General features: G+C 42.8%; 1 protein-coding gene and 1 long non-coding RNA gene across 6 annotated transcripts; one reads left to right on the top strand and one right to left on the bottom strand.

The window, feature by feature from the left end:
• Positions 1–270: 270 nt before the first annotated feature.
• Positions 271–6,937, top strand: LOC128416538 (uncharacterized). The gene is made up of 3 exons (XR_008331233.1): positions 271–357; positions 2,012–2,057; positions 6,829–6,937. It is a non-coding gene; the product is annotated as an uncharacterized LOC128416538 (long non-coding RNA).
• SS18L1 (SS18L1 subunit of BAF chromatin remodeling complex) lies at positions 2,567–27,858 on the bottom strand. Of its 5 annotated transcripts, none has more exons than XM_053394434.1 (11): positions 27,116–27,858; positions 19,129–19,205; positions 18,369–18,453; positions 16,061–16,205; positions 14,870–15,067; positions 13,916–14,080; positions 13,311–13,412; positions 11,544–11,636; positions 10,081–10,200; positions 7,999–8,126; positions 2,567–7,224 (listed from the first exon to the last, which is right to left on the bottom strand). In XM_053394434.1, the coding sequence occupies exons 1-11, from the start codon at positions 27,182–27,184 to the stop codon at positions 7,198–7,200; spliced, it is 1,209 nt and encodes a 402-aa protein (XP_053250409.1). In that variant the 5' UTR covers positions 27,185–27,858; the 3' UTR covers positions 2,567–7,197. The 5 variants fall into 5 exon arrangements, with proteins under 5 accessions (XP_053250409.1, XP_053250410.1, XP_053250411.1 ...); XM_053394435.1 differs by having other exon boundaries at positions 27,393–27,858; XM_053394436.1 differs by lacking the exon at positions 27,116–27,858 and adding an exon at positions 26,899–26,920.
• Between the last annotated feature and the right edge of the window lie 74 nt (positions 27,859–27,932).

Genomic DNA, 27,932 nt, shown 5'->3' with positions numbered 1-27,932 from the left:
GGGTGTATCTTTTATGATTGGTTCTAGCAAACAGCCAATAGGAATTTCAACCAGACTGATTGGACAGAGGCAGCCAAAGGAGGAGCAAGGGGGCTGGGCTGAGGGAATATAAGTGCTGGCCATCAGGGCTGGAAAGGCAGAGCTTTGGTAACCATATACCACTGTGTCTCTCATTTATTTGTCTGACAAATAAATTATTATTTTAATTTCTCTATTGCTGCGTTGAATATTTCATTCCAGCTAAGCGTTAACCACAAGCAGGGTGCTACAGGAACAGCCACTGGGAAGGCCCCTTTGGCAGACACACTTTGACTTGTTACCGTAAGCGTCGTATAAATATACCAGCAATGAACTTAGGTGAGTTATGTGACATAATGTAGATAAAACAGCACCATATGACATACTAAAATGGCACCATTCACACAATCAGCAGGTGTAAGCACAACCAGGGGAACCCTTGATACTCTGTTAATACAGGCATCCGCTCACTCACACAAGGGCCTGCATGTGCATAAGTGAAATCACATAAAGTGGGGAGTACCCTAGGACTTGACGATCAGAAGTTCGGCGGTTCGAATCCCCGCGACGGGGTGAGCTCCCGTTGCTCGGTCCCTGCTCCTGCCAACCTAGCAATTCGAAAGCACATCAAAGTGCAAGTAGATAAATAGGGACCGCTTACCAGCGGGAAGGTAAATGGTGTTTCCGTGTGCTGCTCTGCTTCGCCAGAAGAGGCTTAGTCAGGCTGGCCACATGACCCGGAAGCTCCCTCGGCCAATAAAGCGAGGTGAGCGCCGCAACCCCAGAGTCAGCCACCACTGGACCTAATGGTCAGGGGTCCCTTTACCTTTTACCCACTAAAAAGCATGTTAGGCAGGTAGGATGAGCAGCCTAAACAAAGTCCTGCTGTGCCTCTAGTCTCTTTGGGGCTTCGTCTGCCCTTAGGGACGTCCTCTTCAGGCTCTGGGGAGGGTCTCCTCTCGAGCCATGAGGACTCTTCAGCTGGTTATTTATTTCCTGGTTTCTATTTATTTCTCAGCGCCATGTATGTACATGGTCATGTGTGAATAGATCATACATAAGATTCCTGTATTGCAGGGGGTTGGACTAGATGACCCTTGGGATCCCTTCCAGCTCTACAGTTCTATGATTCTATAAATATGGGGGGTACCTGCAGTTGGCTCTACTAATTTCCAGTGTCTAATCTGAGAGAAGATACGGACACTGAATTCTGAACATGGCAAAGGTGCTGTTGGTTTGCAGATTTCCCAGTTTGAATGTATTCAACCTGCACATGTGTCAGTGATCAAAACTGCTTTTCATCAGTTTTGAGTCCAACTTTTGCCAATTACAGCCCAGTCTGGAAGAGGTATATCTAGCCTCCGTCACTCACACACTGGTTCAGATACAATAAACTACAGTGGTACCTCGGGTTAAGAACTTAATTCGTTCTGGAGGTCCGTTCTTAACCTGAAACTGTTCTTAACCTGAGGTACCACTTTAGCTAATGGGGCCTCCCGCTGCCGCCGTGCCACCGCTGTGCGATTTCTGTTCTCATCTTGAAGCAAAGTTCTTAACCCAAGGTACTATTTCTGGGTACCTTCTGTAACCTGAAGCGTCTGTAACCCAAGGTACCACTATACATTCAACCCATGCAAAGGTAAAAAGATTTCTGACTTTTCTCAGGCTTCTGACACCCACCTACATTTCTGCCTTATGGAATGCAAAAGACATTGTCACAATTCAATGGCACATTCTTGCCATGCAAAGGCTTTGTGGAGGGCTTGAGAAAGGGCTTGTGAGAGAATGGCCTGGAAAGAGTCTCAAGGGCAACAGTCAACTCCCAGGCCTGAGGTTCTCTAACCTGGATTACAACATTATGAAGGCATTGCTCTCCAGCTCATCATTAGTTAAGGTCAGAATGGTGGTACCAGTGACAGGGCTTTTTCATTGGCTCCATAGTTGTGGAACACTCCCTAGAGAAATCCAACAAATTCTCTCTTACTGTTTTTAGACACTGCTGTGGATAACTTTTCGTTCCATCAGGCTTTCTATGAGGGGTAAGTATTCCTCTTTCCATGCTCACTGCTATATACTGTTTTTAAAACATTTTTTGCTGGTGTATTTTCTGCTCTGCCTGTTCTTTACTACTGTTTTTATCGCTACTAGAAATTATTTGGAAAGATTTTATTCTGAAAGGCAGGGTATAAACAAATTAATCTTAAATTCAAATTTATTAAATTGGATTCCAATGGCTTATTGGTAAATTACCCCCATGGTAGTGGATTGCCAATGAACCATTGGAATTCATGCGGCATTCTTTTAATTCTATGAATATATCAGTTCTATGTTAATGTGTCATGCCTTCTAGTGAGATCATTGGCTAAATAGGAAACTAGAAAACCTGATCTTGAAAATCAAATGAGATTTGACATTTTGAAAACTGACATTAACACTTTTTCTCATGCAATGATCTTTACTTGAAATATTTCAGAATATAAATGAAGTGTGATTAATGTATTGTTTTCATTAAACCTGCAATTAAAAAAAGAACAGACTTCAAACATGATTACAGCAGTCCTTTTAAAAGTCTTTTCATCATACGAAAAAGTACCATTACTTGGCTTCACAATCAATTCATTTTAACCTAAAACATGTCCAAACATTCTGTATTACAAAACAGAAAATATGATACAATTAATGAAAAAAGTCAAAATGCTGGCATCACCGTTTTGTTTCCACATCAATACATAAAAATGGACAACACATTAAATATTTTGTTATTAACAGTTAGAAATATTAACACTAAAAATCATGTATAAATTAGGAAATAATGTACAAACTATTTCCAAAGCGCTCTTTCAAATACAGTATATACACAACATTCAAGAAATTCTTAATGTAAGACATTTCCAACTGATGCGATGTTGCTGTTTTACTTGTTAAAATGCTTGTGGTCTTTAAAAAATGATTTTCAGCAATGCTAAAAACCATACGAGAAGCAGATGTCAAAGCTGGTAAGGAGCAATGCATTTTTTTCTGGCTATCAGTAAACTCTAATGTGAAGGTGACCATTGTTTATTCTAACACCTCGATGTTCTAGGCAGGCAATCCATTAGTGTTTCCCACTGCGCTGGTGTGAGCCTCTCCTGCATCAGCACAAACAGCCAAGTCGTGACAAATGCCAGGAACATAGGAGACCCTGCAGTGTAGTTGCCATGCAACAACTGCTGGAAATTTTGCAGTGGCTGTTGGCCAGGGTACACTGCACCAGGGGCTCATGGCTTCTTGCAAAGGCCTCTTTTGATTGCTCCGTCTGAACATAACCACCCATTGTTGTGCAGTTACATGGGTTGTGAGGGTTCCTCCTGCAGGCATGACCAAGCAGGCTAGGCAGAGAGTTATTGGCCATCACCCAAAAGTGCTACATGGCACTGGCAGAGTTGTAAATAGAGCCATCGCTGTGCTTAGTGCTATGAAGGGTTCAGAAAAAGGAAGACAGAAATGACAATATAGACAAAAATTCTTCTTGATGAACAACTATACAAATGTTGATTTGTTTGCTTTGGGCCTGTGTGGCTTTGTATTTTCACTGGCTGCTTGTTAACAATGCTAGGTATATTGGAGTCCCCCCCCCCCATTGCTGCCTTTAAAATTATTAAATAGTTTTCATTTATACCTTTATATGCTCTTAATTTATTTTAAGTGGAATAAAAATTCCTAAATACATTTTGCAGAAGGGTAGATCTTGAGCAGCACTTTCTAGCAGCACTTTCCCTGACCCTCATACATATATAAGTTGTCCTTCTATTTGTACAGTATTCTCATAGATCATTGGATCATTTTTTAAATAAATAGTAATATTGATATTTTTTGGGTCCAGTGTCTATTTTCTGGAGGTCCGTGTTTTTGAAAATTGGTATCTCCACACAAAATCTAAACCATCCAGATGTTTATAATATAATAAGTGATATAATATACTATATTCTTAAACTGAGTAAACTTGTGTACTCAAATTCATCTTAGATTATTTATCTTTTAAAAAAATCCCACTTTTTGAGAAATCCTGTAGTTTTGAACAACAAACTGAACATCTTGCCAATCTTTTACAGTTTAAATGTTTCAGAAGCTTTAAGTTTGGTTTATTTATGTTTAAACTGTATGTTGGGCAGCACTTGCATTCAGAGCTGAGTGGCATCTGACCCAAGGTATCATACGGAAAGGGCTGTGTGGCTCCCTTTTCTGTACGCAGAAGGGAAAGGCTGTGCCAGAAAGTAGGAAGCGTGGGTGCCCCTCAGATACGCACCCCTGCAGAAATCATGGGGATGAGCAGTACTAGCTGAGGCAACTGAAGGAGAGGTGTGGAACTTGTAGCCCTCTAAATGCTACAAGGCCGCTGTCCCTGGGTTATAAGGATTTTACAGAGCAATCTGTCCCTCCTGGAGTGATGACCTCTCTTAACCTACTACCCTGTATTGTCTTAGACACTGTCAGGCTGTACAGGAGCTTTGAGGGCTGAGCTTTATAACTGATAAAAAGGGCAGGCAAGAATTGTGAAGGAGCCCTGCAAAGATGAGGGGACCAAAGACCTACTGACTTCCTTTCCCTCTCTTTTCTGCCCTCCCTGAGCAGGGATCCATCTGATACTGAATGCCTGGTGTGTACCTGCTCTCTCATTCCCAGCAGGTGATCAGCATAAGAAACCCAGTGTGACCAAAAGACACACCATGAGCAATAACTTCTATAGCAACAGTGCCTTTTAAATGCTACAATGTTTTCTGTAGGTCCTAACAATGCAGGATCCAGTCAGTTAAATATAATAAACAGTCCGTGAATATATCTGATTACTGGAAACAGAGTTTCCAAACTGCTACTGAAGCCAAAATACCAAAGGAAGAGCTATCGTACTTAGAGTAGACCCACTGAAATAAATAGACTTAAGTTAGGCATGACTATCTTTGTGATTGATTGATTGATTGATTGAAGCAAATGATATTCTGCCCCTCGTTAAAAAAATGTCCAGGCAGATAATAAGGTTGAAAATACAAAAATCAAAACATTAAATTGCAATATATCAATTAGTCTAAATACGCTCATAAAAATATTGCCATTGTAATATATAGGTCAACGATCTTATTACAGAAGAAAGTCTTCAGTTAACTTGTCCGTTGATTTCTATCGGTCTACTCAGAGTATGACTTAGTTGAATGCAGCCCTTAAGTCTGTAACCTGATTTTGTTTATGGCTATATTTCTTGGTGGAAGGCTGAGGTAAGTGGAAGGATCAGAAAATGAATTGGAAGCTAATCAGCTGCATGGGAAACATGCACTATCTCTAATGTGCATGCTATAGTTACTTTGTAGTAAAGTCTGGGTGGTCATTTATGCTTCTCAACAACTTGTGTGGATATGAAGCTATATTGACTTTTGACAGACTGAATTTTGGAGTTTGTTTTACCTACAGCTTAGATAACAAGATTAAAATGGTGCTAGTGAATTTTTGCTTTGGCAGATAGAGGATCCAGATCCAATTAGAGTTAAGCTGAGTTTGGTCCACTGATTTCAAGCACACACTCACTGCTCTCCCAGCGAAATCAATGGAATTTTAAAGTGCTTCGCTTTGGCTGCATTTCATCATCCTACTGGCTAAATTTGTTCCGCAGTTCATTTTATTATAAATGGTCATACTGCAGATATTTAAATCAGGTGTAAGTCTTTATGGTAGCCGTCCTAAGCACACTCAATTGGAAATAAAACCCCACTGAATTGTTACTGAATGAATCATAGAACTTTGTTTTTACGAGAATCCCATTTTATGCCAAAGGCAACTATACTGGGTCTTCCCCACAGTGGTAACTATTTTGGCACTGAGTACACACTATATCCTGCAGTAAATTAGTTATGTGAGGGAAGTTCATTTTCTTTACATACTTGCCGCCTGAAGAAGGAAGGTTCCTTGGGACACTCAGTAGAGAAAGGCAAATCTCTTCCCAGAATCAGGCAGCCCCATAGCAATGGAAGCACAGCTCTTCTGTTGCCCTTCATTATTAGTCCGGGAGCCTGTAATGGCTTTGCCTTCTTGATAAGGCACCTATTTTCCAAGCAATGCAACAGATAGACGTATACAAGAGATGCAAGTCTCATGAAGCAACTTGCAGACTTATTTTTGTTACAGGACACCACAAATGTCCCTTATGTTGATGTCATCACCTGGGCCAGGATGCATAAAAATGTGTCCTAGTATATGAATTCCCCAAGAACATTATACAATAGGTACAGAAGGAATCAATCTTTTCCTTTTCCAGATTCCTCGGCCACACACTAACTGAACCCATGGTCATATATCCAGGATAGCTGAAATAGAGTAGTCTTCTCTGGTGGCTTAGTATAAATTCAGTGGAACTGCTGCCCACATTTCAGCAGTTTAATGCTTCTTTGGTATTGACCTGCTATGGGATATAAGGGCATCTTCCCATAACAGGGCCAGTTCCCAAGTCAGCAATAAACCCCAATCATAAATAGTTGGTGGAAAGGTGACTTAAATAGGCCCTACTTACTGCTGTACTAATTTGTTGTTTCACTTTGAAAGTATCTAGCAAATCAAACTCATGCCCATACATTTCAGTATTTGCAGTTCAGAATAAAAACCAAGAAAATGCAATAAAATGAGCCTATCCCAATACCATCAAATTAGGATCTATTGATTTCAGAGGATAGTAGATACAAAATAATCTGCAGCACATCCAGGCTGTTTCACCTTGAAAACAATGCTAAGAGCAGTTACATGAGCAGAGCACGAAAAACTTAATTATATGTGTTTGATGTATTACAGAATATTGTAGCCTTGTAGATGACGAAGAAGAAAAATAGCTGGGTGTGATGTGGATACTGATGTTCAAGTAACCTCTAAAGCTAGACATCAAGTGAGGGTGGGGGCAGGAGAAGGAAGAACCTTTGCATTGTATCAACATACAGTATTATACACAGCACCAAAACATACCAAACCATTAAAGCATTGCCTTGTTACCAGTAGTGCACTGCTTCATATCCAGCATGAAATGAATACTATTTCACAGACAAATGCTCCTTTGTGCTAAGGGGGTTAACCAACATATTACGATTAATCAAAAACTGCCCGTACATCCAAGTTCAAAAGACGGACATAAATATTGAAACAAATCTGACACAGGTGCTTGTCCTTTTATTGCTGATAGTTTCCATACTGGCTCTGTTAAAAATAAGAGAGAAAGAGAGAAATTAACACAGTCATTTCTACAGACACATAGACCTGGTTCACATACAACACCAAACCAAACTATGGCTCACCATGAATGAGTGCAAATACTCAGGAAAAATTGGGCACTTTGCTCCTCCTCAGCTTTTGCTGCTGTCATGCTATCTGGAGCTAAGCTTAAAGTTACGTCCACACCAGGCCACATGGTTTGTCCTCCAAACAAACTACATTTTTTTCTTGGCTTATGGCTCATGATTTGTTTAGGGGAGACAAACCATGAGCACAGGTTCAGACACACTCAGTTGTGTGGCAGCACCAGGAGCTAGGGAGGAACAAAGCAGTCACAATTTTCTCCTTGTGTACTAGCATGCTTACTTATTTATGCTAAGCTCATTGGAACAGCATCTGCTTTGTAAAGTCCAGGTTCAATCCCCAGCATCTCCAGATAGAGCTGGGAGAAGCTCCTGTCTGAAACCCTGGAGAGCTGCAGGCATTCAGTGTCGGCAGTGCTGATCAACATGGGCCAATGGTCTTACTACATAAGGCACCTTCCTGTGTTACTATGTAACAATATCACCTTGAATTGGGACCAATAGCATGTTGGAAGGCAGCACAAGTCCCATGTGATCAAAGTAATGTGATTCTAGTAGGATGACCCGTTTAACAACCTGACCCACCACCACATTTTGACTAGCTGCAGCTTCCAGCCTGCTTTCAAGGGTAGCCATATATAGAGTGCATTACAGTAATCTAAATGGGAAGATTTACCTGCTCATAGCCGTAAGGCCTCTGTTGCTGTGCAGATGGTCCTGTCTGTGAAGCTCTGTAGCTTCCATACTGTTGCCCCTGACCCTGTTGGTAACTGGAGTACTGTGATGAGGCTCCTTGGGCTGGACCTGGGAATATAACAGCAAAAGTCTTGTCAAGAGTTCAAGAGTAGGTTGCATCATGTCCTTAAAAGCCTGGCAGCAGAAGAATATAAACATAATTTTGATACATGCATAGTAGACTACATACTTAAATTTCTCCTTCTGAGTTTGTTTGCATATTTGTTTATATCCCACTTTTTAAATTGACAGAGCAGCTACAATAATTTAACCAATAATTTCATAAAGGTAATCTAACTATAATTTCAGAAACAAGGCAGCAACAAATAAAAATAAAAACAAGCACAACATATAACAACCAGCACGGCTCTTTAACTGAAAGTTGACTGACATAGGAAAGTTTTCACTGGCCATTTAAAAGTTAACAAAGCTGAGGCCATAATAGTAGTAGTAGTAGTAGTAGTAGTAGTAGTAATAGTAGTAATAATAACAACTCTGTCTCTACGACCAAGCAATCTTATTTATCCAGACGGCAGGCCTTCAAGGAGGGCTTGTGAAGCTGATTTTCACCCCCAGGCTGATTCTTTTACGTATGAAACCTGCTTTTATAGTGATAATAGACTGACAGGAGGAGAACTGTATGTATATTTTGTTGGATTTCAAAAGTTCCAAGGCAGTACTTACTTTTGCAATTAGTTTTGGTGCTTTTCTTATGGTAATGACTAATAAAAACTTGACAGCAAGGATGATATCCCTGAACTTACAATTAGGCTCAGAAGACAGTTGCAGACACAGGTCTTATTTGCATTACTGTCCACTCCTTTGCACTCCTTTGCATGTTGACTCAGAAGTAAGTCCCACTATATCAACAAAAAGTGAGCATGGGGCATTTCTGTGGTTCTTTTTGAATCAACAGGCTACTATAATGGAAACCTGTGTCATATGGTGGTTAGAGAATTGAATTTATACTGGAGAGACAAGTGTTCAAATCCCATTCAGCTACAAAGCCAGACTCTCCCCACAACCTCTCTCTCTCAGCCCAACCTACCTTGCAGGATTGTTGTGAGTATGGAAGGGGCTGGGACTACAAATGCTGCCCTGAACTCTTAGAATAAGGTAAAGGTAAAGGTACCCCTGCCCGTACGGGCCAGTTGTGTCCGAATCTGGGGTTGCGCGCCCATCTCGCTCAAGAGGCCGGGGGCCAGCGCTGTCCGAAGACACTTCTGGGTCACGTGGCCAGCGTGACAAGCTGCATCTGGCGAGCCAGCACAGCACACAGAAATGCCGTTTACCTTCCCGCTAGTAAGCGGTCCCTATTTATCTACTTGCACCCGGGGGTGCTTTCGAACTGCTAGGTTGGCAGGCACTGGGACCGAACGACGGGAGCGCACCCCGCCGCGGGGATTCGAACCGCCGACCTGACGATCGGCAAGTCCTAGGCGCTGAGGTTTTACCCACAGCGCCACCTGCGTCCCTCTTGGAATAAGGGAGGACTAATATCTGAAGGACTATTGTATTTCAATATTTTGTTGGAAGCCGCCCAAAGTGGCTGGGAAAACCCAGCCAGATGGGTGGGGTATAAATAATAAATGATGATGATGATGATGATGATGATGATGATGATGATGAATAAGAAACCAGGAAGAAAGAACTTTTAATAAAGACTGGGGAAAGTTTGTTGAATATTTGAAAAATAATTGTAAACAAAACGCTAGCAGAGTTGGCATAAAATGAACAGTAAAGCTAAATAAAGGAAATTCTTAGAGAAAAATTAATAATTAAGGAATTATTTTGGATATGCAGCAGTAAAGACAAAATGGAAGGATCCACAGATAGAGGGGAGGGGAGGTTGGTTTGATATGTATTTTTGGTTTTGTTAAAGAATTTGCATGTTTTGTTGTAAAATTCAAAAAGGATAAATTTTAAAAAGAGAAAGTGGGAGAGAGAAAGGGAGAATGGGTACACAGTTGTGCAGAATCAAGCTACAAAGTAGAGCAAAGCAAGGCAATACACATTTTCTCACCATATCCTTGCTGCTGTCCTGGATAGCTCTGTTGATTTGGGTATTGCTGCTGTGAATACGTTTGCTGTTGTACAGTTCCCTGTTGGTATCCCGCCTGCTGCTGGCTATACTGGGAATTCCCTAAAGACAGAATATCAATAGGGTTGATTTGCAAGGTAACCAGCACCCTAGATCCACATTGCGTTCAATGGCATACTCTAAATCTTTCATTGATGCAGCCAGTTTGAGAGAAGCTTATCCATAAAAGGCAGGCATCACTTCCAAGCACTAATCTGTGTGAAAGGGTGAGTAATGTGCCACTGCATTCACACCAGTTCTCAATAAGAAATGGTGCCTGCCAATGCAATTACTCCAGCTCATGCGTCAGTTCCTTCATATGGCTACACTCACAGGGTTGCATATGGCACAGAGAAGTGTGTGAAGTATCCCTAGGTGCCTGTTTTTGCAGGGCTCACACAATACAGATTTCTAGGATCAGAGGGAGCTTTTCAGTCACCTGCACCATTGAGCATGCATATAAGTAGCCTGTGTGGAAACTTTAAAAAATAGAAATTCAGATACTTCAAGACTTGTACTTAAAAAAAGTTCTAGTTTGCCATGAAAGAAGGGGTTGTAGACAACACTGTGCAAGGTTTCCTTCCCTCCAGAAGCAGACGAGTATACATAGGTGTAGTTTTGGCACTTAATGCTTAAAGACTGGAGGTATGTGGCTGGACTCAACAGCTGATTGACTGTTCAGTCCCATCCATCTAATCTTAAGGCTGCTTCAGAGCATGCAAATAGATACGACATGTTTTGCATGCTAAAGGTCCCAGGTTCAATGACTGGTATCTCCAGGAAGGACTGAGAAAGACCTCTGTCTGAAACACTGCTAGTCAGTATGGTTACTAATAAGCTAGATGAAACAATGGTATAACGGAGGTTCCTTTATTCAGAGCAAGCTGGGGTAGTGGGCATTTTGTTGCTTACACTAACATAAGCACTGCAACACTCTCCCCTTAACACTCTAAAGCCCCTCTCTGGGACATGGGGTGTACTATAAGAGAAGAGGGCCAATTCATTGCCTTGCCTAATGGACCAAAAAACCTTGCAGCTGGGCCTTTGTTGTCCCCAACATTAGAAGTCAGTTGCTGCTGGCAGTTTCCTGGGAGGCACTTACCTTCAGCCCAGGGATTGGGAACCTATAGCACACCAAATGTTATTTGACTACAACTCCCATCAGCTCTGGCCAGTGATCAGGAAGAACGGGAGATGTAGTTCAGGAACATGGAGGGCCCTATCCCTACTATACCTATTACCTAGATGGCAGCTGGCATCTTCTTAGAGGAAGACGGAACAGCTATATCTTTGTATTGCTAGCAGCAGTAGAACACTCTGTGTGTGTGTGTGTGTGTGTGTGTGTGTGTACATACACCCAACATCTGATGCGTTCTACAAGAACTGCTTCCATAACATCTTCTTACCTCCTTCATAGTAGTGCTGTGTTGAATCTTCAAATGATCTGTCATAGCTTTGTTCAGAATAAGATGACTGCTGGTACGCATAATCACCGTGACCTATGACAAAAAGAAAGGTACATAAGAAATGGATATTTTAAACATTGATTGTGCATTTTTCAGATGCATGACAATTTCAAACTTGTATTACTATCAGTTGAGTTATGGCTCCTGCCAAATGTGTGATGTAGTGCACAGAATTCTGTTGACAGAACTACTTCCTTTGCAGAACTACAAGTCCCATTAGGAGGATGGGTAGTTAACACCTGCAGTGTAAATATGACTGAAGTGTAGCTCACACCTGGATTAAACAAAAAACATGGGGAGAAAGATAGCAGCACTTAAATCTCTAAAAAGAGACGTGCAAAGGTTCAAACTCTGTTTTTATTTTTCTAAATTTTGGAGCTGTAAGGTTTATATCCCATAAGAAAGTTTCCCTTGAAACGCTTCAAAGACAAAGGAAATAGGGTTTCCTTTCCAACTGCCTTCCTAGGTTTTTCTTTGGATATGTTTTGCAGCTGTTTGACCCCTCTTGCTGCTTAGTTCCGTTCAGAGAGCCCACTGCCAAGAAGAAGAGTTTGGATTTGATATCCCACTTTATCACTACCCGAAGGAGTCTCAAAGCGGCTAACATTCTCCTTTCCCTTCCTCCCCCACAACAAACACTCTGTGAGGTGAGTGGGGATGAGACTCTTCAAAGAAGTGTGACTAGCCCAAGGTCACCCAGCAGCTGCATGTGGAGGAGTGGAGATGCGAACCTGGTTCACCAGATTACTAGTCTACCGCTCTTAACCATTACACCACACTGGCAATCCTGGTGCGCCTTAACCCTCCTACTTGCTGACACTGCTGGTTCACCTGGCCCATCTAGTTCAGCATCCTGTTCTCACAGTGGCCAACCAGATGCACATCAGAAGCCTGCAAACAGGACCAGAGTGCAACAGCCACTGGTATTCAGAAACATTACTGCTTCTGACAGTGGAGGTAGAGCTAGTAGCCATTTATAGCCTTATCCTTCTTGAATTCGTCTAATCCTTTATAAAAAGCCATCCAAGTTGGTGGCTATTACTGCCTCTTATGGAAGCAAATTTCACAGTTTAACTATGTGCTGTGGGAAGATGTTTTTGTTTTTGTCTCCTAAATCCTCCCAATATTCAGCTTCACTGGATGTCCACAAGTTCTAGTGTTAAGGGGGTGGGGGGACAATTTGCTCTAGTCACTTTCTCCATGCAATGCATTATTTTATACACTTCTATCATGTTGCCTCTTTTCTCTAAATTAAAAAGTCTCAAGTGTTGTTACTTGCCTCATAGGGGAGTTTCTCCATCCCCTTGATCATTTTGGTTGCCATTTCACCATGTAAATGGTGGTCCTTATTGGCACTGAATCCTGATCCACCCTGCATATTTTCTTTCTGCCTTTTGTGGTCTGGGTTCTTTGCTCATATAACCCTGTCCAAACTTACCTCTTTTCCCTTGGTTCAACTATGCCACCTACAAACTAGTTTGCCTACCACCACCCACCCACCCAACCCACCCCTGGCACAGTGATCTCAGGCCTACTTGCTTGAAAATAAAGCTCCAATAAATATCGTAAGGTCTTATTTTCAGGTAAAGGCTTGGGAGCATTTGTGTGGATTGGCCTCCGTCTTTCAATTCCATTCCTGGGTGCCAGAAGCCTTCTGCAGGTCAACGGCATTATGGAACCATGTTCCCCAATACTCAGCAAAATTACCATCGGGATAATATTGCTGGTTCATGGGCTCTGATGAACCTTGTCCATGACTGTATTGTTCACTGTAGTATTCCTCCTGGCCCATGTACTGCTGAGAGGAACCTACAAAGCAGAGTGAGAGTACCGTTGTCAGTCTACAGTGAGATCAAAGGTGGATAACTGAAACAACCTCTTTAAAGGGAGTGATACCCTATCTGCCTGACTTGTAAGTCTGTTCTATACAGAGGAGGTTCTGGCCTAGCACTGTGGGCTTCAAGTCTTGCCTCTGCTGTGAACTTCAGTGTGAGAAACTGAGTTCTGTTAGGACCATAGCACTGGAAGGTTGTTTTGGTTCACTCATCCTGTGCCATTTTTGGGATCACACCCTCCCCAACTGCTCTTTGCCCTGCAACTACAAAAACTGCAGTGATGAGGGAGGAAGTGTTAACCCTGGTTCCCCAGTGCTACTTTCCACACTTGAGGTAGGCCTCTCAGCAGTTGAATTTGCTGTTTAAAAAGACCCAGCTCACATCCAACCATGGATCTTCCATCTCATACGGTCATGCCCTTGGAACACACGCAACACTGCAGAGCTATACAATTCTGAGTCCTTGGTTCTTATTTACCTTGCTGTGAAGGTCGGTAAGGGCCCATTGGCCGTTGGCCCATCATGCTGTTGCCTTGGTTACTCTGACTCATCATGGCAATGGAAGACTGCCCTTGGTAGTGTTGGCTCCCTGCTTGCGCAGAGTTGTAATGTGACGTTGCCGCTTGCTGGTGCATCATGGACACTGCAACACACACACACACATTTTACATTCTCAAATTCTCTACACAGTGCTCCACTACTAACACTGTAGCCCTGAGTAGAATAAACTTCAATTTAAGAAGTATATATTGCAACTGTACTTAAGTATATGTGAAGACATCTGAAGGCAGCCCTGTTTAGGGAAGCTTTTAATGTTTGATGTATTACAGTATTTTAATATTTTTTTGGAAGCCGCCCAGAGTGGCTGGGGAGGCTCAGCCAGATGGGCGGGGTATAAATAATAAATTATTATTATTATTATTATTATTATTATTATTATTATTATTATATAACAGCATATGCTTACCTCCATCTCAATTTCCTGCCCCTTCATCTATTTTTAGAATATAAGCCACCTGGGGCAGGGACCTATCCTCTCTCTTTTTAAAGTACATCATTGATGCTAAAATGTAAGGAATCATAGGGCTGGCTGGGAGATCCCAAGGGTCATCTAGTCCAACCCCCTGCAATGTAGGAATCTCAACTGAAGCATCCATGGCAGATGGCAATTCAACCTCTGCTTAAAAACCTTCAATGAAGGAGAGCCCATAACCTCCCAAGGGAGTCTGTTCCACTCCCTTCTCTGAAGGAAGCTTCAGAGATATTTGGAGCTCTTCAGTAGCCTTGCTCTGAACCTGTTTCCTGCCACTGCCCACCTCCCCAGGTCTGACCCTGTTATAAGTGGTCACAGAAGCCAAGAGCCCCATGACACGTTAAAATGGCATATCTATCCAACAACAAAAAAGGCCAGGCCAAACCAAGCCAACCATACCAGGATTGGACTGCATGTTGATATTTGTTCGTGAGACGTAGTTGCCTATTGATCCCTGGCCTTGCATTGGTACATTCTGAGACGCAGGCACTGTATGGCTATAGCCGGTTCCGGTTCCGTGGCTACTGACAGTCATGCTCAGGGAAGTCGTGGGCATGGTATTCTGGCCTGACTGTTGCATAGACACATGATTGGGACCTAGCAGAAAGCAAAGAAGGAAACAAGGGGCGGCAGTGAATATTGATGTTGAATCCTGTTCAGATTTTGCCTTCCTTCACTCTCAAGTTGCCAGTATCTAAGCTTTCTACATCTCTGCTGCAGAAACTGTGCAGCCAGGAAGCTCAAAAAACTATGCTCACATTATGCAACTTTATATCTTACCTCTCCCAGTTCTTTTTAGATTCAAAATATGGACTTTGAAGGATTGGAATTCCACCCCCCCTCCATGTCAGATTTGGGAATGGTTTGGAGTTTGGGAATGACATCCAGTGAGTAACCTAAAATTGCCACAGATATATAGGACAGAAGAAATACTTGGGTGGGGTTGAAAGGGAAGAGAAGGTGAGCAGGGAACCACGTGGGCTGTATAAAGTCAGGGGTAGCCAACACTGAGCCTGACAATACCTAGAGGATCCCCAAGTTCTCAGTCTCTGGACAGGGGGCCTACAATTCTAGGTATGCTTACTTTGGGAAAAGGATACATCAGTACAGTGGGACTTCTAAGTAAATATGCACAGGAACAGGCTGCATGAGACCTTAAAACAATTTGGCCTTTTGAGTGAAGAAAAGTGAAAGACCTTTTCTTCTGTGCTGCATTCACATGCTCCCTCTTGGTCTCCCCTCACCCTTCAAAATGCATGAAATTAGATCAATGGTGACAGAGCGAGAATTTGATGCTGGCAACCAGTGCTTTTTATGCTACCCACAAAAGCCGCCGAAGCCAACATACGCTCAAGAACTTGAACAGCACCCACCTCAGTGTTCATGGATCAATTCCTCCTATAGGAAATCCATTGTTGCAGAATGCTAGTGGCAACTGTATGAAGAATTGTAACCGATTTGTGTGCATATTTAAGCCCGTGCCGAGGTTTTCCACATGCCCGAGAGGCTAGTTAAACAGCCATAAAAGGCTCCTTTAGAAGCACGTTCGGCATTTGCGATGCAGTTGCCAGGCAACCATGGAAAGCTCACCATTGCTGATCTGACTCTGCATGAGGGAGGGAGGCGGAAGGCCTGTCCCGATTGCATCACTGAGGTTGCTCTGTGCATGAAGAGACTGGTTGGATGCGCTCTGATTCATTCCTCCCGGACCGAGGTTCATGTTTTGCGTCGGTGGCTGCAGATGGCAAGAAGGAGAAGGGGGAAAAAAGATTCAGCAAGAGGGATTTGTTATAGGAATAAGCTATGAGGGGTGGGGATCAGACAGAATTCCTGCCGTTATTTATTATTATTAGACATGATTAATAATGAATCAACGCAGGAATAAGACTTTTCAGTAATGAAAAAATCAACAGCAATGATAATGATATATGCTGAAACAGTTTTTGGGTTTGTGTGGGAAATTATACGACTCTTGGATAAAAAGCACTGATATTTACAAAAGATTAACATCAGGTTTGGAGGTTAACACTGGAGTATGGAGATACATGAAAATATGTCAGATAATGGCAGCTCTGCTATTTTGTAATCCATTTTAATTACCAGACAGTTAATTAGAAAAGAGTGAAACAAGTGCATGTACGCACACACAAAGCCTGAGCCTGTCACGTTTAACTTCTAGATGAACACTTCCAAAACAACATAAAATGTAGCTTAGCATCTTGAACATTTTGAAATATTCCAATTTTAACTTCACAAATGCAAACAATATATATTAGCTAAATAAATTCTGCGTCTGGTTTTCCTGTGCAGGTAAAGCTTCCTTTGAAGTCAATAGAGAATTTGTGCAGGGTCATTGAAGGGACATAGTCAACATTTTTATATGTCTAAACCCAATCTTGACCTGGCCCAGTTTCATAACATGCATGTACAGTACATATCCTATGTTATTCAGTGTCAGTTAGACACCTCTTTTCCTTTGGTCTTTTAGGACATAAGGAGACCCACAAACTACAGTTGTACACCATTGTGCTGTATCTAGACTTTTGGAATTCTTTGTTCAAAAAAATTCATTATTTTAAATAGCTGTATCATATAGGCTTTTGTGCATGCTGCCATGGGATCTTTAGGGATAAATGGCAGTCTAAATATAAAATAAAAATATTAAGGGGAAGGAGCAGCAGCAGAGGCCAAGAACATTACTAGATAGCAAAATAAGGCAACTCTCCCAATTGCATGTCTGCATCCTGAAATGAAACATGTACATATCAGCACATACACCCCACCCAACTAGGAATTAAGTCTTATCACCCATTCATCATCTAGCTCAGTATTGCCAACTTCCACCTGGGAGATGGTATCCCCTTTTTAAGAGCCTTCTCCTGGGCAGGGAGATATTTTGCTGGAGGAGTTTTCCTACTCTGTTGCCACAGGGGTCAAGTTTCTTACCCAACCTCTCCCAACCAGTATAGAGCAAGCAAGAAAGAAGAAGAAAAAACTAAACTAGGGATGGGATTTTTTTCATCCTGAGGTCTGCATTTTCTTCTGAGCAGCCTTCTAGGGGCCACATGCTAGTGATAGTCAGGACTGGAGGCAAAAGTGGGTGGAGAAACAAATGTAAATTTGACCTTTCTACAGTAGGCTCATTTCAACATACATTCAGCCCCACCCCACCCCCACCTGTCAGCTGGAGGGCCTGAGGTTCCCTACCTCTGTAGTATACAGTTGCAATATCAGAATAAGGCTTGCTGCATCTCTGCAACATCACTTCCCCACAACTCTTGAAAAGACGAAAAGCCACCCTCTCCAGGTAAGGTAGTGTCCAACTTTGTAACAAGGTACTGGAGTTCAGGCCTGTCTAGAAGTCACATACTGGAAGCACTTCTCTACAGCAGACTGGGCTAGGTGAATTCTGGAAAATACCACTTCAGACTGCCTTGGAGGCGTGGTAGCATTTGTATCATTTCTACATGCAAAAAACAACAACCCTTTGCTAATTAAACAACCTATTAAACAAGCTTTTCAGGGATAAAGTTTTTTTTTCCAGCCCCCTTCCTTGCAAGGAGTACTTTTTGTTCTTATTTTAACAATTCAGAGGAAATTCTTAAATGCAATTCCCCACCTACAGTCCAGCATGGCACAGTCCGCTCCAGCTCTTCCACCCCAAGACTCTACCACTTCATGTGCAGACCAGTCCCCAGATATGTGCAGGCTAGCAATAAGGAAATGCACTTTCTATAACCATGGTATTGACCCTAAAATATGTGCAGTGGGAAATCAGCTCCAGGCATGCCCACATTGGGTTTGTGCTCATGTTGGCAGCATTGTTAATTTCCCCTCAAAAAGCATGTCTTTAGCTGCAAGTACTGGATTTCATTCAATCTCATCAGTCAGTACTTACAGCAGGAAGCAAGGACTGCATATTCTGGTTCGAGTCTGCTATTGTTGCCAAGTAGACCAAGTTTCTGTGCAAAATTTGTTGATATCTATAAGCAAAGGAACATGATGTAATCTTAAGGAAGTAAAGCTGGTTAGAAAAACACCTTTTCTTCTCTGGAGTGGCTATGTGCATCTGATCTAACTCACCTTTGCAAGCTCAGCAAAACACAGGTTTTGTGTAGCAACAGGAGTCAAGAGTTAACATTCACCTGTTTAAGCATGCAATGTCATCCTGCCCCAAGATCTTGTTATTAGCATAAATATTTGAACTTCTTGAGATCTGGTTACCTGAAATACCATCTGGTCCCTGCTCAAACCTGCAACATCACTTAGATCATCTGGGGAAATCCTGTTGGTGACATTGCACCCTACAGAATATCACAGGTCAAACCCAAAACCAGACATTTTCCACTACTGCCCTTGCACTATGGGATGCCCTTCCCTGTGCTATACAAGAAGCACAATCCATCAGTTCCTTCATACATGTTTTAAAGATATATCTTTTTGCCCAGGCTTTCCTTGGCCCATAAGTTTAGACCCTATTATAACTGGATTCCTGTTTTTATGTTGCTTTTCTGTTTTTATGACACTGGTCTATTTTTATGTGGTGTTTCTGTATACTGCTTAGCTGTTTTTAAACATAAAGCAGTTTAGAAAGGCTTTTAAATGAATAAAACAATAAACACATATATTTCAACACAACAACAAAAGATCATACTCACTGAGTACATTCTGCTGTTTTGCCCTTGCTTTGATAGTCCATAATACACTGTATTAGATGATGGTTTTCATCCAACATCTGAATTAAAAAACAGAATATAAAAGATCAAGATATGACTGACTGAAACATAGTCAGGGACCTTGTACATTCCCTCCTTTGTTTAGCTAAAACTTTCTGTAGTCTTCTTTTTCCTTGCACGCCCTTTATGCATGTGCATTAATCATCATTAAAAGTAGATAAAGCAAGGTGAAAGAAGCAGGGAGAATGTTATTTATGATTAATATCAATATAGCATCCCACCATTATGGCAATTAATATCTGAAGTTGTCTTATACAGAATTAGACCACTGGCTGGTACTGCCCACTCGAGGGCTCATAACCCTTTTTAGGTCTGTGAACAGATTTGGATTTTTTAGCTAGAGTGGGACGCAGCACTCCTGGATCAGCCTCTCCATCCCCTTGCAGATTAAACACTCTGTGCACACTTTGGTTTTCCATGGGGTCTGGGTAAAAGCTGAATCCAGTAGAATCAATCTGAGCCTTGAAAAACACATAGATCAGTGAAGAGGCCCTGCTGCATGACCAACCGTTTTATTCTGGAGAGGAAGCCTTTTGGTTTACTAAGACTATTTCTTTTGTTGCATCTATTTTCTTTATTTCAACAATTTATATACCGCTTAGCAGCATGGTTTCTAAACTGTGTACAATGAGTTTACAAAAGATAAACTCTTATTAAAATTAACCATGGAATCATAAACTCAAAACACTTGCTGAAATAATAATTGAGAAGTCTGAAGTTCAGTGGGGGCCGGGGGCTGATTTCTGCTGGAAGGACGTTCCACAGAATTGGGCCCACAATACCGAACACACAGTTCCTGGTGGATGGAAACCATGCATTAAATCCTATTCCACGGTAGAAGCATCCAAGCTGCTGATGGTGGTCTAAGAAGCAGGGATGCAGAACTCGGCCTGAAATCTGCATCAGTGACTAGATTGAAGCAGCAGACGAAAGGAGAGCAGGAAGATCCTCAATCCATTCTCCCTCCTTGGAGACGTTTCCATTCAGAAGGGGGATTTTGTGCAGCCACGCACCAGTGAAATGGCATTTAGGAGAAAATCAAAAGCGATGATTGACTGAACTATGCCTTTGGCTAAATTCTAGAACAAGCCTTTCTGTTTCTAGGGAACACGGCTGGGGAAAAGCATAAAGGAATGGAGCAAAGGATCCTGCCCACCCCCCACCCCCCGGTCGCCAATTTAATTCATGTGGAAGAAGGTTGAAGTCCTGAAATAATTTCATTGCTGCTTTTTGTTGTTGTTGTTGTTAAAAAATGACACAGCCACAGACTGCATCCCTTTGCCTAGGTTTTCGTAGCATTTCACATTTGTATATTAATCAGTGCAAAGGAACTGGAGGAAGCACAAACATTTCTCGTGTATTTATTTCCAGTTTGTTCCGGTTTCTACCCCAAAAGCTACAGAAAAATATTTATAAATGCCCTATATAGCATTTCAAAATGTTCAGTCTAAGAAATGGAATATAAAATTGGGGGTAGGGGACAGGCAAACTTGGTTCTTAGCGAAGGGACATAGGCTCAGTGGCAGAGTATTTGCTTTGCATTGTTGTTTATTTGTTCCCCGCACATCAGACTGGGTTGCCCCAGCCACTCTGGGCAGCTTCCAACATAATATGAAAACACAAATGTGACATCAAACATTAAAAACTTCCCTATACAGATGTCTTTTAGAAGTCATACGCAGAAGGTTGCTGGCTCAATCCCTGGCATCTCCTGGTAGGGCTGCAAGTGAGCCTTGCCTGAAACCCTGGAGAGTCAGTGTGGGCAATGCTGAGCTGGGTGGAGCAATGGTCTGACTCAGTGTAAGGCAGTTGCCTGTGTCTGGTGGTCCCCCAAAAGTTCTCTGGGGCAAGGTAAACCACCTGCAAAATGGGATACAAGAAAGACAAAACACTGCCTTGCTCAGCCATGGGACACCAGGGCAGGCAACTTGTTCATTCCTACCACAATGGCTCCTCTGGAAAATGCATCCGTTTGAATTTATCTCCTGCAAATGCATAGCTGCCGTGCACTTCCAAAGGAAACAGTAAAGTGCTGTACTTGGAAATGTGGTTGTGTGTTGTGGTCAAATCCTGCTCTCCATTCCTGGTATTTAGGGGCTTAGCCCTAGCTCTGTGGGGCTGGGGAGGACAGTGTGTCTCTGCAATGCTAGTTGCAGGTTTTATGGGTGGGGCTTGGTCAAGATACCCTGAGCAGTGCCACCCCATCCTCACAACTGCTTTCTCCCCATTTGCTTGATCTGTCCTATTGGGCACAATCTGCAACTTCCCAAGAGAGGGCAAAGTGAGATGAAGTACGATAAATAAAATATAATGGCTGTCGGGGGCTTAGGGAAGTTGTTCAGATTTTTCCATATACAACACAGGCCCAACTGTGGCTCCCAGAAGAGACTGCAGGTGTCCACTCTTTGAGGCTCTTTCCCATGGCTCAGATGTGAGGAACCTTTGAGCTGACCTGAGCTCAGCTTCCTCAGTAGCTCAGGCAGGACATCTGATTTGCATGCAGAAGGTTACCAGGTTCAACCACTGGCATCTCCCAGTGATAGTCAATATAGGCAAAAATGAAAAAGATGGACCAACTATCTGACAGTGGAAGGGAGCTTCCTGTGTCCCTGGGAATGTGGCATACAGATATTTGATCAAATCAAAAAGCAAATTATGCCAGGGGTGGAGGAACAGGAAGTAAATGAGAGATTGGGCAGGGGGTTACAGAGACCTGTGGGCAACATTAATAGGATCATGCCATTCAGACATTTTGGTCAGCCTACCTCTAGCCTTCCATACACTTTGCCACTCCCAGCTTCCCTTGGTCTCAGCCAGCATGACCAATGGTCAGGAATGATGGGCGTTGGAGTATAACAGCATCTGGTCGGTCACATATCCCCCATTCCTGCTTTTTAAGGGGTAACTAATAATGTATGCCAGGGATGGGGAGCCTGATGTATTCCAAATGTTGTTGGACACTTCCCATTCACCTCAACCAGCTTGGCCCCTGGCCAGGAATGATGGGAACTGTAGTCCAACAGGAGATGGATGGAAATGGGTCTCTATCAGCACCATAAACTAGGTTGTTTTAAAAGGTATTGGATGTGTTTGGGGGTCAGGGTGTTCCATGATAACTAGCTCTCTCTTTCAACTCACTTCTGCCTTTTTTCACCCCTGAAATTATGCCTGGGCACCTGAGGGGCTTATAATAGCACAACATCTGTAACAGCAGAGTATTCAAGATGCACCTCATATGCACGCCAGAAGTGGGGAACCTGCGGATCTTCCAAATGTTCCCGGCACCTTCATTATACACCTTTAGGCACCAGGTGAAAACGTTCATCTTCAACCAGGCCTTTGGCTGACTAACATCCTATGCCCTTTTAAATGTGTTTGTTCCTATTGTCTGTTTTGAGTTTTTATCTTGTGGACCACCCAGAGATCTCCAGAGGAAGGGTGATACACAAGTTTAATAAATTAAAAATAAATTTTAAAAGGGGAAACTAGATGGTTATCATTATCTGATCTGTTCCTGAATTAGGTCTTGGGGGAGGAAAGCAGGTGCTTCCAGAGAGGGGTTTCTTTCCAAGAAAGACGGAATTTGCGTAGAAAGAAATAAGATGGGAGAGAGAGTCCATTTCTTTATGCAAGGAAGGCCTACATGTGAAAGACTACCCCAAAGCAATATGTTTGTAAGCCACCCTTTACCATGCAAACAACTTGGAGAACTTTTTGTTGGACAGTCGTTCACCAATAAAGTGGCTATAGACATGATCCAGCCACAGCTAGACTGTCACACTGAAATCTGGACTAAACCTCATGCAGCCTTCGGGTATAGGGCAGTATATAAATTCAGTAAATAATAATAATAATGCAAATAATTGTCACCTTGCTTATATTTATTACATATAATGCTGGAGTATTATTTTTGTTTGTTATTATGATATGTATTTTTGTGTTTTTATATTGTAAACCACCCTGCAATCATCAGATGAAGGGCAGCATAGAAATTTAATAAATATAAATATATTAATAATAATAGAATTAAATTTCTATGCAGCCCTTCATCTAAGTATCACAAGATTGTTGTTATTACTTTCAATTACTACAGTGGCATTAAGAATCAGAATAGCATGGAGATGATCTATAGTAGTAAACAAGGGGGTGTGGCCGAAACTCTGGAAGGGCTTTAGCTTAGTGTTGTAGCATCTGCCTTGCATGCAGGAAATCTCTGGTTCAATCCTCAGCATTTCCAAGTAGCACTGGGAATGCCCCTGAATGCCTGAAACCTTGGAGAGCTGCTGCCAATCAGTGTAGAAAATGCTCTGATAGAGGGACCAGTGGTCTGACTCAGTATAAGGCAGCTCCCCATGTAGACAGGGGCCTAGGGATAACACAGGAACTGAAACACCTGCCTTATCTCAAGTCAGACAATTTGCCCTTTAGCCCAATATTGTCTGCTTTCACTTTCTGTGGTTCTCTAGGGTCTCAGACAGGGGTCTTTTGAATCACCTAGAATCACAGAGTTGGAAGGGACCCTGAGGGCCTACCACTGGCTTGTTCTTCCTCTTGCTTCAAACATAGCTGAAGAAACATCATCATCATCATCATCATCATCATCATTATTATTATTATTAACCTCTCTTGCAAGCCTGAGCTCATTCTGAACTTTGGCCAACCTGACATTCACCCTGCAACTGTTGGCTACTCATGTATACTCCTTTGTGATTTTCCCTTTCTTCCATTTCTTATACGTGCCCTTCTTAAATCCCAGCTCATCTGTAAGCTCCTTATGCAGTCATACTGTTTCTTTAGAATTGCCTGCACCTGTGCCTTCAATATTTCACCTTTAAGAAACTCCCATCCATCTAGGACTCTCTTCTCTTTGAGTATTACTGGCCATGGGATCTCACTCAGTAGTTCCTTGAGCTTTCTGCAACCAGCCTTCCTAAAGTCCAGAGTACGTGTCCTGATTCTTTTAAACATAGAGATTCAATGCATGTTTACTACTACCACTGAGCTATGGTCTCTCCCCGACAAGCTGTGGTTTTTTGCTTTATTAATAATAATAAACAGGCTGAAAGGCTGCACTGTAACACAGAGAAGATTATATAGATTCCTATGGGATCACCTCAAAACCAGTATCAAATCATAGGTCACCTATGCGTACACAGATGTTCTGGTGGTTTCACTGTCATGCTGTGTAACGATCACAAAGATATGCCTTGGATCAATGTTTTTGTAGTGCTGACAAGCATCGGATCTGTGATATTTTTTTTTACTTTTTTTCCTGAGTAGTCTACCACTGAAAGATTTAATTTGAAAGTTCTTGGGGATCCCTGTGGCAAAAGCATGCAAATTCAAGAAGATTTGTTTTAGTTCTGCTGGATCCATTTTTTTACCCAGTCCCCATGGAAAAGCAGTAGTTCTTGCATTCACTGATCCTCCGGTTTTCTGTCTGACTCAGAAATGGGTGTGGGGAGAGAAGCAATCTGAGGGGGATGTGCCTATCACACTTTGAGAGAAAGTTCCCACTCTGCCCACAGAGTCCCAAAAGGTTGGCAACATCTGATGGCAGTCAATAAACCTATCAGCAGAACCTTCAAACACAGTGATAATGTATGTATCCCTGAATACAAGATGCTAATAGCAACCACCTTCATGCTCTGCTTGGCCTTAAACTAGTGATAATCCCGTGAATGCCAAATTAAGCATAAATAACGCCAACCAGGATTAATTAGCTCTCAGTCTTGGATTTAAATGTACAGTAGCAAGGAATCCAAATAAGCAAACAATTTCCACGAAATGCTTTGACAAAATGATTGCAAAAGAGTTGCAGTGCAAACGATAAGGGCTCACTTTTATATGAAGCACACATCACAAAATGCCTACACCTTTTCCCACACATCGTGTTAACCCAAATTAAAAACATTTTCAGAACTGTAATATTCAGAATATTTTATTTGAGTTGTTTGAGTTCTATTTCACAGTGTTACACCAGCCTACCAAACAGCTTTGTCAACTAAGCTCTGGTATAATCCAGTACCAACAAGCAACCTGTAAGAAAAGCCAACACAGGGCATGTTTTAATATTTTGTTAGAAGCTACCGAGAATAGCTGAGGAAACCCAGCCAGATGGGTGGGGTATTATTATTATTATTATTATTATTATTATTATTATTATTAAGCTGAGAGTGAAGGATGTGAAAGACCCATTTATTTCATTAAGATAGTGACACGTGTATTGAGATCTGTTTGCTGACTGTAAACTCCTTGGGGCAGGGATTGATATGGGGAAGGGCCATAACTCAGTGGAAGAACATCTGCTTTGCATGCAGAAGGTCCCAGCTTCAGTCCTCAGCATCCCCAAGCAGAACTGGGAAGGACCCCAGTTTAAAATCCTTGGGAGCAGCTGCCAGTCAGTGTAGACAGTACTGGACTAGATGGATCAATGATCTGACTCAGTATAAGGCAGCTTCCTATGTTCTTATATAAAACACTATAGTACTATATAAACAATCATCTCTCCCATGGAAGTCAATGTGACTTGCAGCCAAATGTTTACTCAGAAGTCAAATCACTTGCTTTGCTTCCTAGACTTGGAACTGTAACCTTAAGTGTTTAACTTTGGCTATTTTTGTCCTACCCATATTGAGAGGGCAGGAGGTTCCTAACCTGCCTAATGTACACTTCCAGATTTACACCTGCTAGGATGAGTTTTTAAACAAGCTATTTTGCAAGACAGCGTTGTCTATGTGCTGCAGATTTGTGCTCCAAACCTCCTTCTTGCATTTTCCATCATCACTGACAAACAGGCTGTTATCAGATCTTTAATCCTCCTTGGCTTCTTCCAAGACCCTGGGCTAAGACTCCTGAACAATTGCTACAGTAAAGCTAGGAGCGTGCCCGCTTCCAAGGATAGAGGGAGGCTGACAGGGAGGCACTGGAAATAGCGTATTGTTTAAGCGTTAACAGATCTATTACTCATTATTGACATCTCCACACCTCTCCTATTATTTACAGCCTCTTCCCTGGGAAAGGGAGGCAGGGGGAGAACTTGGATGGTACATTCCCCTGCCTCTCTCCCTCTCAGGGCTTTCTCCTCTTCAGAAAGCGGCATTGCAAACTTGTACACAGGGGAACACCTGCCTTGTTTTCCTTACAAAGGTTACAATTCTGCTCCCATTTAGAAATGAATTAATGAAAATGCCCGAACCTCCCTCCATCAAGCATTTAAGATTTTGCCTTTGAATCTGCGACGTTGTTGCTTTTCAGAGGATCTTATAGAATCGTTCCATGCCAAACACTTGACATCAATACACATTTTCTTTTAAAATAATAATAGTAATAAAAAAGAGGCAGCCTTAAGACGAAAAGCCGCGATAATCCAGTGTCACACTTCCTTAAGGTCCCCTTTAAAACCATGACGAGCCTTCCAAAACGAACAGGAAAATACAAAGATAAAGACGTACGGCCACAAATAGGCAGATTTCTCTTTCTGTGCTAAAAACGCTGCTATGCTGTCATATATAACACACAACAGTCTGTTTGCACTTTGGGCTATTTTCTGCAACGTACGCAGCAATGGAAGTATTTCCAAGCACGAAGATCCTGCAAGGAAAATATATCCGTCTCATTTTGCAACATTCTCCCTCGGCTCCTTTGATCCTTTCCATCTTTCCCCCTCTCCCTTTGCCATCATCTGAACACCTTTGCTTTGTTCCGCCTCCTCCTTCTCTTCTACAGCGGTCCATCTTTCCAAGCCCTTGCAAATTCACTACTTAGCGGGAGCATCTTATAAAATTACCCTTCCCCCTCCCCACTCCCTACGATGGAGACTTGCACACACATTGACACACACACACGCTTGTCTATATTAAAGCATGCTCTTAATTCCACCCCCCTCCCCCGGTTCTTTTTCTGTTACCTTCTGGATAGTTTGCTGGGTGACCTCTCCTTTGCCTCTTGGGCGAGCAGAAGCAAAGGCAACCGACATGGTGGGATGGTCTTTTTTAAAAAGATGTGTCAGATAATATAGTGGTTCCCAGGATGTAATAATATTGTTATTATCTAGCTGCTATTGCCGTGCACGGGCACAGCATTCGCCGCAGTGCATGAGGAGGGGAGCCAGAGCAGATGGTACAATCTGCGCCTTGCAATGAGCCAGGGGCATTGCACCAAGAACCTTCGTGCACCCCCTTTACCTGGACGCTCCTACTCCCAATGCAAGGCGGAGAGCCAGCTGCCGAGGCTTGGTGGTGGAGGAGGCAGCAAAGCCACCTGAGCTGCTCCGCTCACCCCCCCCCTTCCTCCAAATCCAGCTCCTTCCCCTCCTCCCCCTTTGCAATGCACATGGTGCATCCCTGCTGCTGGGTTTCCTGTCGCAAGCGAATAGCATCTCTTCCCTGTCTTGGCCAACAGGAGCATCTCGGTGCGCCAAGTGCGTAGGGAAAGGAGGCCGCGGTACGCCAAGTGCGTGAGGGCGGCAGGTGGAGAGGCGGAGAGAGGATCAGTCGTCGACCTCGCGCGTACGTCGTGTGCGCAGCGCCGCTCGGCTCGCCGGCCGCCCGCGCGCTTACCTCACCTCCGCTGTTTGCGTACCAAAGCGCTTGGCTTAAACTGAGGGGCGGGGCGGCGGCTTACTCGACCAATCGCGTCGCCGCTCTGCGTCGGCCAAGCCGATAGACCCGAGTGGCTTGAGTGCGGCGGCGGTGGTGGCGGGTACGCACTCCACGTACGCTCCC

Source organism: Podarcis raffonei, chromosome 6, assembly GCF_027172205.1.
Source record: "Podarcis raffonei isolate rPodRaf1 chromosome 6, rPodRaf1.pri, whole genome shotgun sequence".
NCBI classification, from domain to species: domain Eukaryota; kingdom Metazoa; phylum Chordata; class Lepidosauria; order Squamata; family Lacertidae; genus Podarcis; species Podarcis raffonei.
The sequence above is the reverse complement of the archived record's forward strand: the minus strand, read 5'-3'. Positions and strand labels throughout refer to the sequence as shown.